At 37.2% G+C, this 18352-nt stretch overlaps 1 protein-coding gene across 2 annotated transcripts in view; it reads left to right on the forward strand.

The window, feature by feature from the left end:
- Positions 1-18149, forward strand: part of TNFSF13B (TNF superfamily member 13b) — a 78915-nt gene extending 60766 nt beyond the window's left edge. Inside the window, exons 5-8 of one of the 2 annotated variants that reach the window (XM_023621314.2) lie at positions 928-984; positions 13537-13649; positions 13737-13887; positions 16673-18149. In XM_023621314.2, the coding sequence (XP_023477082.1) occupies positions 928-984; positions 13537-13649; positions 13737-13887; positions 16673-16785 (434 nt within the window). In that variant the 3' untranslated portion in view covers positions 16786-18149. The remainder of the gene's footprint in view (positions 1-927; positions 985-13536; positions 13650-13736; positions 13888-16672) is intronic. The other variant, NM_001242445.1, reaches the window with a different exon arrangement.
- The last annotated feature ends 203 nt before the right edge of the window (positions 18150-18352 follow it).

Below are 18352 nucleotides of genomic sequence, written 5' to 3' on the forward strand. Positions count from 1 at the left end.
TCCTATCTTTCAGATATGTACTTCTTTTCTTTCTTTTCTTGAAAATGGTGCACTTATTTTGCTTATTACTTGAAGGCATTCTGCTTTTTTTAACAGGATAGTTCTTTATTCCCTTGAATATTTTATGGGAATATTCTGCCTGTAACATGTGATGTGAATTGCTACTTCCCAGAAGCTTCACTGACTATGCAGTCTCAGGGAAATCTTCATTTTATTTTGAGAAGACATTGTATCTCTCTTTTTCTTTTCGTCCAAAATATTTTACCAAAATCCCTGATTTTGGCTCCAGAGTGAAATGGGCGTGGTTAAATTTTGGCCCTGTCACTTTCCGCCTCTGGGGATTGAACAAGTTGTTTACACTTTCAAAGACTTAGTTCCCAGTAAGTAATTTTTAGGATTTTTGTGAGATTGCCTTGATTTATATCTGCTCAATAAATGTTAGCAATTATTTTTATTTTCAGTTATGTTAGTAGAAATATATTTTCATTACTAATGAGTCACTATTTAGTGTTTGATTTTTTAAAACACAAAATTATTTGAGAATAATCTAATAGTTTAACTGGCTCATGTATTCAATAGACTTGAGAAATAAATGACAATGACTAAACTTGCTTTCTTTGCTGGCATAACGTTTTAAAGCAAGTTAGGTTGAACTACAAAGATGACATACCTACATATCTCAACAGCATATAGAGTTTTTCTGAAACATGAATTTCAAGTACATGTTCTATTTCCAGTGCAAGTTATGTTAAAAATCTGTGGGCAAATTTCCTAAAGTAGTTTTAAGAACAATATGTAGGCTAGGTAGAAAGTATAATTGATTCCACGTCACTGGAAGGATGGGTTTGTGGCTTTGTGTTCTCAGTCATCTTAGTTCCCTTACTATTTCTACTCAAGTAACTAAAATGATATATTTTTGCTTTTCAGTCACCCAAGACTGCTTGCAACTGATTGCAGACAGTGACACACCTACTATACGAAAAGGTAATAAAGTAGTCCCACTAATTTTTCCACTTAGAATTCAGTCCAGTCCAATTGCTTGTCAGTTTTGAATCCAAAGACTGTATTCAAACTTCGTCTCAAATCCAACTCGCTGCCTCAAAACTTCTTATAATCAGATGTAAGATAATAAACAAATTTATTCAAATGATTGGGGAATAAATATTTAGGTTAATGTAATAATCTAACCAACAGAATTACCTTAAAGACATTAATACTTAGAAATTTTAAATAATTAACAGACAAAATCAACACTAAACCAGATTTAGTATTTTATTTTTTAGAAATCATTTTAACTTCCAAAATGACTCAAGATCATCTTCACAATATTAATTCTCCTATTATATTAGTTTGTAGAAATCACAAAAGGGTGAAGATAAAACTGAACATAACCATAAACATTTTATATTAATTAATTTTTTAATAAACATATATGTACCAATAAATAAATGTAACATTTTTATGATAAATCTCCAGTGTGAAATTATTGCTTTATATTTTGCATATTGCTTAAGTTTGGGCAGTGGGGCATAGCAGGGAATAAAATATTTACGGTTCCTCACTTTCGTGGAGTTTACCTTCTGATGAGGGGGAAAGAAATGAACAAACAAGTAAAATCTAGAATGATAAAATTAAGTGCTGTGGATAAAATAAAGCAGGCAGGGGGCAAGGGGATGTTTGGGCTGTGAACCACAAAATGGAGTTCAGAAGCATCTGGAGGTTAAGCTGGGGGCAGGAATGGGGAAACGAGAAGGAGTCCAGATAATAAATTTGGATTGGTGTTTTTAATGATTCCTGGGAATGCTATCTTGCATCTGTCTTTTCCTATGTGACTTTAATTATCCTAATTGTAACGCAAATACTGAACTGTTTGAAATTTTATTAGTATTTATTGTTCTGCATTTTCCAAAGTCATATGGTTGCAACTTTTCATAGACAGAAAACAGTTTTCTAAGAGTTAAAAGAAAGCCAGAAGAAGACTCGAAGGACTAAAGATAAAATTGTAAAAATGTAACTTGGAAAAAGTTTGTTTTACACATTTGGCCAAAACCAAAATGCTGTAAATCACATAAAAAGATGCAGCTGCTACTCCATTGGGAGTGTGAATTGCACAGAGCATTATGATCTTCCAGGCATGGTGGCTGCTCTCTATGGATCCAGAGGTGCTTATGTGAGTGATTTGCCCTTTGAACCCACAGGTTGTCCTAAGCCTGGAACAGTATGTAAATGCTAGTGTGCATGGACTTTTGGCAGTACCACCTTACTGCATCTCATAGGTTTTGGTATGTTGTGTTTCCGTTTTCATTTGTCTCGGGATATATTTTTGATTTATCTTTTGACTTCATTTTTTACCCATTGGTTGTTCAGAAGTGTGTTGTTTAATTTCCATATATTTGTGAATTTTCCAATTTCTCTTCTGTTATTGATTTCTGGTTTCATACCATTGTGGTTGGAAAAGATACTTGATATGATTTCAGTCTTCTTAAATTGTTTAAGACTTACTCTGTGCCCTAACATTTCATCTATCCTGGAGAATTTTCTTTGTGCACTTAAGAATGTATATTCTGCTATTGTAGGATGGAATATTCTGTGTATATCTGTTAAGTCCATTTGGTCTGTAGTGTTCAAGTTTTCTATTTCCTCACTGATTTTCTTTTGGGTGATTTATCCACTGTTGAAAGTAAGGTGTTGAATTCTCCTACTGTTACTGTATTGCTATCTATTTCTCCCTTTACATCTGTTCATATTTGTTTTATACATTTAGGGGCTCCAATGTTGAGTGCATATGCATTTATATTTTTTGTATCCTCTTGATGAATTGATTCATTTATTATCATATAATTACCTTCTTTGTCTCTTGTGGCAGTTTTTGACTTGAAGTCTATTTTGTCTGATAGAAGAATAGCCACTCTTCTTTTTGTTTGCCATCTGCATGGCATATGGTTTTCCAACCCTTTTTGGTCAGCCTATATGTGTCTTTGAAGCTAAAGTGAGTCTCTTGTAGGCATATGGATGAATTTTGTTTTTTTTAATCCATTCAGCCATTCTATGCCTTTTGATTGGGGAATTTAATCCATTTACATTTAAAGTAATTATTAATAATGAGGACTTATTGTTTCCCTTTTGTTAATTGTTTTCTGGTTGATTTGTGGTTCCTTTGTTCCTTTCTTCCCCTCTTGGTGCTTGACGTCTTCGTTTGTGGCTTGATTATTTTTTGCAGTGATGCACTTTGATTCCTTTCTCTTTATATTTTGTGTATCTGCTACAGCTTTTTTATTTTGTTTGCCGTGAGACTTACATAAAACAACTTAGTTATAGTAGTCTATTTTAAGCTTATAACAACTTAACTTTGATCTCATACAAAAACTACAGTTTTACTTCTCCTTCCCCCACATTTTGTTATGATGTGACAATTTACATCTTTTTATGTTTCATATCTGTTAATAAATTGTTGTAGTTATAATTCTTTTAATACTTTTGTTTTATAACTTTTATACTAGAGCTGAAAGTGATTTACAACTCATTACAGTCGGTTCTTTCAGATTGTTTACTGGAGATTCGTTTTCTTCCTTTGATTGTGTTGTTTTCTTCCTTCTTCATGTTCCCTGTAAATTTGCTTTGTTTGTGCATTTGAAAAGGTGGCTACCTCTCCTGGTCCTCATAGACTGATTTTACTGGGAGATGCTTTCACTGGCTAGCAGTGCTTGGTGTTAGCCACTTGAAGGCCAGGGGCAAGGCCCTCTTTGCTTCCTTCTTTCCCTTCTGGAGGAAAAGCATCAGTTCCCTGCTTTTCCTCAGTTATGCAAAAAAAAAAAAAAAAAAAAAAAAAAAAGATGCTGGCTATATGGAGGTGCTCTTCCCTTTTCTTTGTTTTTAACTATATCATGGGACCAAGCTCCTTTGGTTGTTCAGCACTCAGAATGAGACAAGACAGAAACCAGCTCCACAGAAGGCACTCTGAGAGGCCCATGAGGCCAGGCACACACTCCAATCTCAGCATACCCTCATGGGAGAATCATGGATTGAGGCAATTTTTTGATGCTGAACTAAGCCTATTTCAGAGGGGGACTGATGTAAGTAAATTGAAATTGCTCTTCTTAGCCATATACATGTGACTTCTCGGTTTGTGCTCCTCTGGGGTACTTCTACTTAGCTGGATTCTGAATTTGTCTTCAAGGTATTTTGGTGCCACTATTATTGTTAATGTTTCTGTGAAGGGATGATGTGTAAGGCTTCCTACTTTTCCATCTTGCTGACAACCCCATATTCAGAACATTGAATATGTCATCCCACTTCCTTTTGCCTACGTGGTTTCAAATGGTAAATCAGCTGTTAATATTATTTAGCATTCCTTGTACTTGAGGAATTGCTTCTCTCTTGCTGCTCTCAATATTCTCTCTTTGTCTTTGTCTTTCAACTGCCTAATTATAATGTGTCTTGGTATGGATCTCTTTGAGTTTATACTTCTTTGAATTTTTTCAGCTTCTTGGATGTGTAAATTCATTCCTTTGTCAAAGTTGGGAAGAGTTTTGCCATTATTTCTTCAAATATTCTTTCTGTCCCTTTCTCTTCTCCTTCTGGGACTTGGATAGTGCGTATATTGTTACTGCACAAAGGTCACAATCTGCTTGCCATGAGACAAGATCCAATTGTCAAGAGGCAAGATGGTGGCAGAGAAAGGGCATTTTATTACAGCTTGCTTGCAAGGGGGAAGATGGCTGACTAATGTCCAAAACGACCATCTTAAAGGAGGCACAGAATCTTGAAGCAATTATATAGGCCAGTGGCTTATAAGGGAGGAGGTTGGGAATGTTGACCTTCTGGTGTTACAGACTGGGAGTCACCACATCAGATCTTTTAGTTTTCATTGATGATGGCTGTCAGGAGGTCATCACATTCTCTTTTCTACAATATGGCTTCCCTTATGTCAAACTTGTGTTGAGCCAGTGTCAATATTAGTCTGATTGATGGTGTCCTACAGGTCCCTTATGCTCCATTCACTTCCTTTCATTCCTTTTTCTTTCTGGTCCCCAGACTGGATAATTTCAATTGTCCTATCTTCAAGTTTGCTGGTTCTGTCTTCTGCCTGCTCAATATTCTGTGTAACTTCTCCAGTGAATTTTTTATTTCAGTTCTTACTTTTCAGCTCCACAAATTCTATTTGGTTTCTTTTTTTTTCCTTTTATTAAAAAATAATTTTTATCTCTTTACTGATAGTGTCTATTTGTTCATGCATAATTCTTCTTGTTTTCTTAAGTGCTTTGTCCATGGTTTCCTTTAACCCTTTAAGCATATTTAAAAGACATAAAATCTTTGTCTAGTAAGTCCAAGTCTGGGCTTCTTCAGGAATGGTTTCTGCCAACTTCTATTTTTTTTTTCTTGTGAATTGCCTGTAGTTTTCTGTTTGTTTGAGTGCTTTGTATTTTTCTTTGAAAATTGGGCAATTTTAATATTACAATATGATAACTCTGGAAATCGTATTTTCTCTGAACCCTGGGGTTTGCTGTTGATCATTGATGTGGGCTGAAGTTGTCCATTTGTTTATTGAATTTTCCAAAATACTTTTGCACTGTATTCCTTGTTCTATGTGGTCACTGGAGTCTTTTTTCTGTTTTCTCTGCAGTCAGCCTGATGGAGATTTCTTTATCTCCAATTGAATCCTGACAGCTTTACTTAAATACCAGGAACAAAAACAAAATACTCTCTTTTCTTAGCAGATTGGCTCTGAGCTGGGGCACTCCTTCACCATTTAGCCAGCCTGCTAGTAACTCCACCTTAGACTTCCCCTCCTGCTTGTGTAGAGAACAAAGATCCACTAGAAGTGTAGGCTTAAGGTTCTGTCAGCTCTTTTCTGAGCATGCATCCGGCTCTGACCATGCACATTACATTACAGATTCCTTGGTGTATTCCTTATTCCTTCAAGAATCTTCCCCCTAAGCTGCCTTCTTCTCAGGCTTTGTGTCAGCCTACTACCTGCCCCATCTGCTATCTGCCCAGGTGGCTACAGGTAGGTCTTTAACACTTTTGATTGACAGTCTGGGGAGCTGCTCCTATCTGAAGGGAACCTCCAGACAGGTCAAAATGTATAGCCACAATGTTTTGAGGTCAAAGTGAGTATGGCCTTCCCTGGCATCAGAAAGGTGCCACTTGGAACTCAGGACACTATCTCTGTGGCTGCTGCCAAGCTGGAGAATGGCGGATATAAGTGAGGAAGCAGAAATACGATAATGCTTTTTTACTGAAATTGAACAGCATTTTTTTCCATTAAGCACTTCCTTGGTTGCAATAGGTTTTCTGTTAGGTTTCATACATCCAAAAAGTTAAATACTATAAATTTTTGCCAGCTTAATTGTTGCTTTAGTGAAGGGAGTTATTCTTTGAGCTTTGTACTCTGCCATTTTCCATGACATCACTCTGACATCTATAATTATATCTTTGGATAATATCTATTGATTGTCTACTCTGGTCTATGATAAAATTAAAATGATTCCTCTTTATTTTCTCTATCCTTCCTGTCCTTCACCATTCATTTTTTGGATACTAATATTATATTTCTTGATGTTTACCTATGTACTTTTAAAATGTTTATATTACTTGATCTGTCAACTTTAAGTTATACCCTTTGAGCCCCAGCTATTACAAATGAGGCAATTGATGAATTTCTATTGATATTTTTCCTCCTCTTCTTCCCTATAGTTGTTAGTTATATAGTTTCTATCTTTTCATGGCATAAAATTGTTTTATTCTTTTTCTGTTGAAGTGTTCCCTTCATGTGTTTTTCTCTTGGTTTTACAGATAAATATATTCAATATCCATTGCAAGTCCTTTTGCTGTGCTTTCTTCATTTGTATCTTACTTGACTGAATTCCATTCCCTGCTAGTTTACTTAAAATGGGCTCATGAGAATAATGCTCACCAAGTATTTGCATTGATAAAGCTTTTCTTTGTAGTTTTTATACTTTAAGGATGGCTGGTATGAAATTCTCAGTTTACCCTTCCTTTACTTGAGTATCTTGTAGGATTTTCTCCACTGTCTTTTGTCTATATGCACTTTGAAGAAAACTAAGGTAAAAGGAATTTTTCTTCTCATAAGTAGCTTCACTTTCTTGTCTGATTACACAAAGAATTATTTATTTACCTTAAAATTCAATACTTATTTTACTATTTATCTCAGGGTTGACTGTTGTGATGGGTAGAATAATATCCCCCCAAAGATGTCCACACCCTTATCCCTGAAACTTGTGAGTAACCTTACATGGCAAAAGGGACTTCGCAGATGTGATTAAGATAAAGAATTAGGGATGGAGCCTGCCCAGTGGCATAGTGGTTAAGTTTGTGTGCTCCACTTTGGTAGCCTGGGGTTCATGGTTTCTGATCCTGGGTGCAGACCTACACACCACTCATCAAGGCACACTGTGGAGGCATCTCACATACAAAATAGGGGAAGATTGGCACAGATGTTAGCTCAGCGACAATCTTCCTCAAGCAAAAAACGGAAGATTTGCAACAGATGTTAGCTCAGGGCTAATCTTCCTCACACACACAAAAAGGATCAGGAATTGGAGGAGATTATCCTGAATTATCTGGATGTGCCCCGTGTAATCATAAAGGTTCTTATAAGAGGGAGTTATCAGAGACAGAGTCACAGAAGGCAATGCAGTGATGAAAGCAGAGTTCAGAATGATGTGATTGCTTCCTGGGAAGATGGAAGAGGTCAGGAGCCAAGGAAAGCAGGCAGACTATAGAAGCTGGAAAGGCAAGGGATGGATTTTCCAGCTTCCAGAAAGAGCACAGACTTGCCAATATCTTGATTTTTGCCCAGTGAGCCTTCTGATGTTTAGAATTGTGAGATGATAGATGTGTGTTCTTTTAAGCTACTAAGTTTGTGGTAATTTGTTATAGCAGCAATAAGAAACTAATGAAACTATGCTGAGTCCACTTTCCTGGCAAATGATGTGATTTTCAGTCTGTAGTGGCTCTAAGTGGTTGTTCTGCTTGGCTTTTGTTGTTTGTTTTGTCTTCCAGGGTTCTGATTGTTTATATGCTGGTAATGCTTCATCTGTCTTCTGTATTCTACAGTTCTACATTTTTTCTCAAATTCTTAACTCTGTCTTTATCTCCATTTCATTTTGTTCTGTGCCAGACCTATTTCCCCTTCTGAAACTTTTACTTTTATTTTCATTTAAATGAGTTTTCTTTTTTTTCCTCCTGGTTTCCCAAATTCTTTTAGCTGACATTGAAATTTCCTGGACTGTCTGTTTGCAGGAGGTTTCTGTGTGTATGTGGGTTCTTCACCTTTAGGGAGCTGAGTTTTTCCGGGTCTCTGTGGGGCTTGCCGCTGCCAGGCCTCCTCAGCATTTTCTTTGCTTCTTCTCTTCACTTCTACACTCAGTGTCTGTGTGGCCTCAGTGGCTTTTGGCAGCCCTGGCAGTTATTTCGGAGAACATGCATCTGTCTGTTTCTTTCATATGACTTATGGGAGGTGAAGAAAGAGAGATGTAATTTCCATAATCGTGTTGCTAGAGGAAGTCTCTTGTTTGTTTCTACTTTTCAACATAATTATTTCGTAAAGGCAACGATGAGATTTACTTTCAATCTCACAATAGAATTTGACACTGATGACTCTCTTCTTTTTGAAACACATGCTCCCCTTGGTTTGTTTCTCTAACCGTGTTCCTACCTTTTTGGCCACTCCTTTTTAAACTTCTTTGCAAATTACTCTTCAATTTATCTCCTCAATATTGATGTTCTTCAGAGCCGCATTCTCTTGATTCTTTATGTCTTTGGTGTTCTTAAATACTCCTATGTTGTCATTTAGTCTATGTGCGGATGGCTTAGTATAGATCTTTAGCCCAAATCACTTTCCTGAGCTCAAAACCTATATAGACCTCTGTCTATTTACTTCTCTACCTCAATATTTTCGTGGCATCTCAGCCTGAACTCTAGAACTTTACCCCAAGTCTGTTCTTCCTCTAGGTTCTCTGTTTCAGTAAGCGGATGATGACCGCATCTTCAGTTGTTTAATCTGGAAATCTGGTGTCATTCTTGACTGTTCCTTCTAACTCAGCACATTGATCTCAAAACTCTATCAGTTATTTCTCATAAATGTAACTTGAATTAATCTGTTGCTCTTCACCCCCATCTGACCATCCCAGTACAATCCACCATCATCTCTCACCTTGGCTAGTTTCCTTACCTCCAGTTTTTCACCTTTTCTTACCCACTAGCCACATAGTGATATTTCTAAGACCGGGACATAATCATTTCTCTCCACTGCTCACAACCCTACAGGCCCTCCCCTTGCCCTTCAGATAGCTTAGCCAACACGGCCCTGCCTGGCTGGCTTCTGTTTTCTGTTGATTTTCCGAACCCTACCTCAACCACAGAATCAACCATATGATTACTATGGATTTTAATACCAAGCTATCTTTGTTCTATGCAAAAAAGTCACTATTTCTTGAATTGGTTTACTTAACCAACCTTTAAAAAAACTATTTTTAAAAAATATTGTCAATATCTTCTTCCTTAAAACCACTTCCAGCAGGTTTAAGATAATAAAATAGAAAATCAGGAGAAGTAAGCAAATGTAATAGCTATTGACAGCTATTCTCTGTAGCATTTATTTTTAATTATTGAAAGAGGTAACACTGGAAGTATACATGTTTGGGAGGAAATTTCCTATTCATAAAATAGGATAAAAAATATGAATGAAATATATCTGATTTCTCTATAAAACTTTGTCATCCTAAAAATGTATTTACAACTCTTTCAGCTATGTCAGAACAGGGAAGATCTACCCTCTGAAGAGCAGACATTTTCAGAAATGCATGCAAATTATTTTCACATATTAATACTGGCATTATTTTTAATTTCACACATTAATATACACATTAATTTTGTGAAGCTTTCAAAAACATTTAAATACGCCAGGTATTTAAAGCTGAGTGGAGCTGGGAGGTTCAAGCTTTATGTACCAAGATACATCGTATTCTAGCTGTTGACTCACAAAATAAGCATTAGTACTCTTGCAGTTTACTTCCAAATTCTTAAATATCTACTATGAGAACTGATGCATGCTAGTTTAGAAAAGCATTCTCCAGAAGAAGCACTTCATGCACATTGGTTGTTAGCATTTATCTGCAGTCTAACTAGCAGGCTAAAAATTTATGCAAGTTTTAAGATGTAGAAACGTGTTATAATATTTATGCGTAAGTTTGTAATTATTTTAGCTCTTAATCTACTGTTTGGCCTGTTTACTTAAAGAATTTAAAGTTCATTCAGCAGCACATATTTACTGAGTGCACACCATGTGCTAGGCTCCATTCCTGGCATTTGAGTGAATGGCTATGAGTACAGCACAGTGATAGCCTTGACCTTATGGGGTATAAGTGTGTTCATGTATGCATGTATGTGGGTGTGTGTGTGCAGTGGAGGAGAAATACAGACAGCACGCGAAAACAAGTAAATGGGGGCCAGCCCAGTGGTGTAGTGGTTAAATCCATGTGCTCTGGCTCAGGGTTCACTGGTTCAGATCCTGGGCACAGACCCACGCACCACTATGTGGGGGCATCCCACATAGAAGAGCTACAATGATTTACAAGTAGGCTATACAGCTAGGTACTGGGGCTTTGGGGAGAGGAAAAAAGAAAGATTGGCAACAGATGCTAGCTCAGGGCCCATCATCCTCACCAAAATAACACTCTTTAAAAAAAACAAAAAGCAAGTAAAAGTGTACACTGTCTTTAATAAGACTATTTCTAGCAAGATACGATGAAATGCCAAAAGAAAATATCAAGAGAAAATAAGAATACAAACCTAATACCTACTTGTTTTCCTTTCTATTCTGACAATATAGCAGTGGAATTTGGTAAGAACTGGATCACCAATTTTATGGATACAAGTATGGTGTAAAGAAACAGAACCAATTGAACATATCTAAATTTTTTTAGAATACATACAAGCAGTTTTATAATTACGTATTTTTCTTCAACTCAAGAATACATACTACCTCTATGATGGAGGGTGTTTCAATTCCCAGAGTTCCAGTAACTAGGTAGCAAAATGCTTTTAAAAAACAAATGATTGCTTGTGACTGGTTGCACAGTACACCGCCATTTTGAATTATGTTATGTTTAAAGTTGAGTTAGTTAATTCGATAAATATTTGCTGCATGTGTGTGCTGTAGGCCAGTCATCATTTTAGGCCCTGGAGAAAGAGCAGGGAGCCAAACATAAACAGTTCCTTAACGCAGAGAAATTAGAATCTAAGATGTGGATTCTTTTGAAAGGAAGAAAAGCCCTCTGGTCAGAACATCAAACAAGTTATCATTACAACCATGAAAGTAATTGCCTTCAGAGTCATCAGTTTGTATTTTATAATAATAGTGACCATGATATTAATTCTTCCTCATATTTTCAGCATTCTACATTAAGAGATGTTTTGGGCCCATGATCTCATTTTGACAAAATTTAAAACTACTTTATTATAGTCTTTTCACTGATATGATGTATAAAAACAGGTGATGAGAAGTTTGCCTCTGTTATTTGCAGTTGCGATCTTTTATTCATGGATTGTTTTTATCCAGTATGGCACTGGAAGGTTTTCACTTAAGGAGAAAGGTTTCTCAGAGACTTTCTTTGCGAAGAGCAAATTTGGGTGATCAGGCCCGCCACCAAGGAGGGGCGTCCACTCCCCATGAGAGATGGAGGCAGTTCCTGGGAGCCTGTAAGAGGAGCAGTCAAGAGCCTGCGCTGGAGATCGGCCATGTCTCTCCACGTGCCCGTCGTCTCCTCCTACCTTCTTCTCTCCTTGCTCACAGCTTGCCTCCCTCTGCCCCTGGTGATGGGCACCTGGAGGGCCGCCTTAAGGAATTGTTTCATTTTTACTTGAATTCACAGTGTAATTTGCTTTGTTTGATCACTTCGTGTTCCTAACCCCTCAGAAATATTCAGAAAATATGTGGTTCTTGTTTTTTTTTGTTTTGTTTTTTTTGAGGAAGTTTAGCCCTGAGCTAACTGCTGCCAATCCTCCTCTTTTTGCTGAGGAAGACTGGCCCTGAGCTAACATCCGTGCCCATCTTCCTCTACTTTATATGTGGGACGCCTGCCACAGCATGGCTTGCCAAGTGGTGCCATGTCCACACCTGGAATCCCAGCCGGTAAACCCCGGGCCGCCGAAGTGGAACGTGTACACTTAACCGCTGCACCACCAGGCCGGGCCCTGGTTCTTGTTTTATATTCTTCCCTTGCAAATTCTATTTGGGAAAAGTTCAAACATGAAAGAATTGCCTTGGGGGCACTATCTAAGCAGGCACATACGTTTAACCGTATTTGTAAATGTGAAAGCATTGCCGACTACCACATCCTAGGTGCTCCCTTCTAAAAATCCAGACGGGAAAATTTTCTTTAAGCTCGATCTTGGGCAAGTTGTTCTTTTCTTGAAGTTCTGGCTTATTGTCTTGTGGACTCTGAATTTTATTATTGATTTATTTCCCTTTTTGCTATGATCAAGGTGACGCTTGGGGACACATGTGGTCCAACATCACCAATCATATAGGAAGGTTTTTATATAACTTTAGACTACCACAGTTTCATTTTACTATTCTGTCCTTATTTTACCATTTCTTGAATCTTCTAACTTATTTTATACCGTTTTATTTATCCCCTCCACATTTCCCAATCTAGCCTTAGGGTTCAATGTTTTCTCCAATATTTACATGACATAAAGGTGAGAAATCCAGTGAACTCACACTGTGGATTCTCGGGAAAGGAGTGTTTATACTGTCTTGCTGGGTGTTGATGTCCAAAAGCGCCGAGTTCTGGCTCAGAGATTTGGTCCCCTCTCATCGCCTCATTTCTGCAGCCGTTGTCTTCTCCCTGCCACTTCTTCCGATTCTTGAGCACAGTGGCTTCCCTGTCACTCCCCCAGTGAAGTCTGAGGGACAGTGGAAGAGAATTAGCGTATCGAACAGAAACCACTCGAACTTGATTGCTACAGACTATCATCACAAAGTTCCTTGACCATCTCCTAGTAAAGACTGTGTCTTAGTAACTACTCCGCCTCTCCTGAAGCTCTGTTCTGTCGCCATGTTGGAGGGGGGCTGGCTTTCTCCTCATACCCTTTGTTACACTCTACACACAGTAACTCCCTCCTCTCAGGAACCAAAAAAACGCTGGAAAACCTCTATTACTGTGTTATGCAGAGACATTTGTCCAGACTTCGCCTCAAACTCTCCCATCCAGACCAGCCTTTATTATGAAAATGGCTGAAATACAGAAGAATAAAAGAAAACCCAGACATTTCAGATGAAGTGTTTCTCTCCAGTTCCTGTATGTGATAGTTGCCCGGGTCAATATGTAAATGATGTGGGGAAACCACTGGAGATGAACGACTGGAGTGATTTATCTTCTCTTCCTCTCTTTTTAAAGATGGACTTCTCCTCCCCGTCTCAGACTTAGTTTATTAACGAAGTGGAGGTGAAAACTCTGCTTTTCCCTGTTTTGTTTTTTTTCTGATAAATCGTTCTCTTCATTGTAGGAGCTTACACATTTGTTCCGTGGCTTCTCAGCTTTAAAAGAGGAAAAGCCCTAGAAGAAAAAGAAAATAAAATATTGGTCAAAGAAACCGGTTACTTTTTTATATATGGTCAGGTAGGTCCAGCCGTAATTCTGCTCTCGCTGTCCAAAGCCTTCCATGTTGTGCTCGCTTCTGACAAAGTTCTTTGGTTTGTTCCTCAGGTTTTATACACCGATAACACCTTTGCCATGGGACATCTAATACAGAGGAAAAAGGTCCATGTCTTTGGGGATGAACTGAGTCTGGTGACTTTGTTCCGATGTATTCAAAATATGCCTGAAACACTACCCAATAATTCCTGTTATTCAGCTGGTAAATAATAGCTCTGTATAAGTAGACAGAAAGACATTCCTCAATATATTGTGTGGTTTTCGTTATCCTGAATGATAAACTAGTCTGTTTTAACTGAGACAGGTACAGTCATTACTAACAGTTTTATCATTTTTCTATCCATTTAGAAAGGGTGGTAACTTCATAGCGATCAACACTGAGAACAATTCTAAGCTGTGTTTTCTTCAACGTGTAACAATAACAACAATACTGATAGAATAATAAGAGCATGACTACCATGTGCCAAGCACCCTTGTCCTGTCTGCACTTTACACATGCGTGTTCATTTAATCCGCCCCCTTCACGGAGGTGCGATCTGAGACGCCGAGAAGCAACACACGCTGTCCTGGGTTGAACAGCTGCTAAGTTTCGGATCTTGGTTTAAGCCAACCTGTCTGCCCCGAGTGTGAGCCTCCAAAACTTCTTTAAGGGCTACAGAAGAGATGCCCTTGGCTGGTTTGAGGGTCAGGTCAACTTGCACAATGTCCTCTCTCACTGTCATGCAGGTGACCTTTGGTGTAAATGGACACCAGATGGCTTTGGGATGTGAAAGTGTAGGAGCAAGACTGCATTTCAACTGAGCGGCAGTGAGGACGTGGAGAGAAACGGGAAAGAGCAGGCATTGTTCATTTCAGCTCTACTTTGGCTGTAATTGCCAGTGCAACCTTCACTTCCTGTTGGGGGTAGTTTCAAATTAATCAAGGCTGATATTGGAAAAGAAAGTGTTTGCTTTAAACACATTTATTCCTCTCTGGTGATTTTGACAAATCCATTCTGAACCCTGAGGAATGTCTGCAGCTCCAGATGATGCTACGAATGACAGTGTGAAACGCAGGATGGGGATGGCTGTGCAATCTGAAGTACTGTATTTCAAAGATATTTACTAACAAATGCCCAATAACTCAGAAAGGAACAATAACCAAGTTAGAAAGGAAGGAAAATGGTTCATAATAATAGAGACAATTGTCATTCTGGATATGCAGCCAAAAAGAGCTTTAACGAGATGATGAGGAAGTTTGTTAAACTGGAATTCCCTAATTTTCATAAAGAAATGTTCCCCTGTATCCAGTGATGACTAGTATTTTGGTGTTGCAAAGTTTTTATAAATGGCAAGGCTACTCCAATCCATTATTTATTTATATTTATTAGTCTTTACAGCTCTACAATGGACTCTTTTTCAAATATTCTAATCCTCAGCATCTTTAAGATATTTCTCAATGCTAATAGCTTAATATTATATATGAGAACCATTCTCGAGGAAATTTCGAGTTTGTCATTTTAATCTGTTCCAGGGCAATTTTGTTTAAAACCATTAAAAACTACTCTTTAGTGTATACGTGCATAAAGCACTTCCATGATAACCTGAAAAAAATTTAAATGGTCCATTTGAGGAGCCAAACATAATGCCAAGGAAGCTCTTTTATACACATAGCTGAGTCTTACTCATTATTTCATTAATAAATTGAATATGTTTATGAAAGAAAAAATTAGAGCTGATCGCTATAATCAGGAGGAATTGAAATAGCCAATAACTCAGGGCTGGAATTTTAAATAGAACGCACTTTACAAAAACTAGTTTGTTCACATGACTTTACTTTGAGAGTCAATAGCAGTGCTTTGTGATCTACAGCCTTTGTCAAAATATTAGATTATCTTCAATCTCTGTGGTAATGACTAATGTATTCAACAAATACCAATTTTTTTTACTATTTAATGTAGTCATCAAATGCTTTGCCTATCCTAGGAGGTGTACACATTGCCCTTAACAATACCTAAAACTATGTTCTTTTGTTTGTTTTCTGTCTTGGCCCAGTACAAAATAACAACATCCTTGGAGAAAGCATCTTTTGTCCTTCTGATCACTGTCACTGCTCTATGCTTGTCTAAAAAGGTGTCTAGTACGTCGTGAGTGTTCAATAAATAAACACCAACTGGCTGTAGCCTGAGGAAATCTGGGTGCTTTGGGCCTGTTGGTAGAATAGATGTTAACAGAGATGTGCTCATGTAAATACGTTTTCACTGTATGTTAATGAAATGATGATGCAACTACTTTTTAAATTGTTAGTTGGAGGGCCTGACAATTCGGATCCGGATACTATTTTGTTTGTTAGTTTCTCCTCCTCTCCCCTTTTCTCCTCTTTCTTTTTCTTCATATTTTTCTTTTAAAATGGGGTCAGGAATTACCTGGTGTACTGAGTGTAGTTCCTGAATTGTTTTTTGTAGTCCTGAATCACAAAATACATCATTGCAAATTAGGTACAGGCAGATTTATTGGTCAATTTTGTGAAGTTAATTACTTTGTTGCTTTTGATTCTAGAGACAAATATGGTCACTTGAGGAAACACAAAATATAGAGGGCTAGAAAAAGTAATCCAGATAACTCCTAATCCCATAGTCTGGACTCTGTTAACAGATGTGCTTTGTCAATACATGATGTTTCGTTTTTACTTTTTAATAACTTACACATTTTATGGGCACTTTTAAAAGTATGTTTAGGATTATGCAGTATATATATATACGTGTGTGTGTGTGTGCATCAATAAAATGAAGCAAAACCACTTTTAACTATATAACATTTGGTCAAGGGATATGCTATGCCTTTTAGGCTAGGCTAGCAAGGCAGTAACTGGTTTAGCAGTCCGCTGGTATAATTTGAAGTGTGAATGCCTATGTTACCATTTTTTTCCAAAACAATAATTTTATTTAATGTTCTTTTTATTTCCCGTTGTACAACCACTTCAAGCTCTTGTAAATCGTTCTTTTCCAGGCATTGCAAAGCTGGAAGAAGGAGATGAACTCCAACTTGCAATACCACGTGAAGATGCTAAAATTTCCCGGGACGGAGATGGCACATTTTTTGGTGCACTGAAACTTCTGTGACCTACTTACACCTTGTTTGTGGCTATTTTCCTCCCTTTCTCTGTACCTGCAAGGAGAAAACACTTAACTGGAAAGACCAAAAGGAAAAAAACCCAGTAGTTACCATAGCCTTTTCTGTGAGCTATTTATTTTGGTTTGCTGAAACTAGACCAAAACAGGAAATTTAACCGACAACCACAGCCAAAGGGTGTCATGTGAATTACAAGAACTCGAGCCCATGTAAGGAAAGAAAGAATTAGAAAGACTTCATCACAATGCCATGTTGAACAACTTAGTCATAGCTTCTTGTCTTGGAGGAAGCACAGGATTCAGAGACAGTAATAATTTCTTCAAAAACGGTATCCCATGATATACAATGGAACCGGTGCCCACATCTGTAGGGCGTTAGGACATTTTTAGGAAATCTCAGGATTCATCCTCTATTTTTATGTTAAAAATGTCCCTCTCCTTTTGCAGTTAACCTTGTGAAAAGTAAAAAGAAAAAAATTTATAGAACTCTTGCATTCAGTACATGACAAAGTAATTAAAAGTTTAAATTAAGTAGACAATTGGACTCAAAATAGAATATACTATTTAAGTCTTTTTGGTTTATTTCAGGTTTGCAATTTTTATCTCTAATATTATATATTTCCTCTTGGAACACTCCCAGACATTTTTCATGGGAGGGAAATAATTTCTCTCATGTGTCTAGGCTTATGTGTAGTTTTTATAGCTAATTTCAGTTACTTCAGAAAGTTTTAATTTAGAGTAATTCCAATTCATGCATATAAGCATGAATTGAAAAGATAACTATGATTGTTCTTATATAAAAATATGATCGCCATAGAAGTTAATGAATACACTTATAAGAATGTAATATGATTTCCCTTTACTTCCTACCCTTCTGTTAAACTGCTGCTACTGGAGTTCGCCTTTAAAAAATACTTGTTCTTAGCTTTACAGAAGTTGAGATTTGAAGTCCTTGGCATCCTGAAGTATGTTATATGCCATGTGCTTGTTATGAAGATTATGGTATGCCAGGAGACATTCTCCTGATTTTCATTATATAGAGAATCATATTTGAGAATGCTGTTCTTCTTATCTTTTATAACATCAATTTCCGTTGTTTCGCTTGTCTTTTTTTAAATGTCGTCGGTTTAAAGAGTTTACTTCATTAAACACTTTACTTCAGCAGTTTGAATAGCAGATGGAAAAATAGGCCCCGGTCTACATTAATTTTCCCCAGTCTGCATTAGAATATTTTTGAAGATTATACTTTTCCAAACAAAGAAAATAATTTGTATTTTGTGTCTAAAATTAAACTTTGTTTAAAACTCTGGTTTCTATAATTTTGGCCTTTTGGTTAAATAAAATATATTCTGGAATTTTTTTTGTTTCACAGTATGATAGTTGAAAAAGAAGTGATAAGTGGAGTACGAGCTTAGATACTCCAAGGAGGTGAGTAATTTTCCTAGTGTTGCTGCTACTGGGATTGCCAAATAAAATACTCCAGTGCCTGTGGCCTGACTTTTTGATCGAGTCTGTCTAACACCACTCATCTCTGGATTTCTCTCCGTAGAACTAAATG

This window comes from Equus caballus, chromosome 17 (assembly GCF_041296265.1).
Source record: "Equus caballus isolate H_3958 breed thoroughbred chromosome 17, TB-T2T, whole genome shotgun sequence".
Classification (NCBI taxonomy): Eukaryota; Metazoa; Chordata; class Mammalia; order Perissodactyla; family Equidae; genus Equus; species Equus caballus.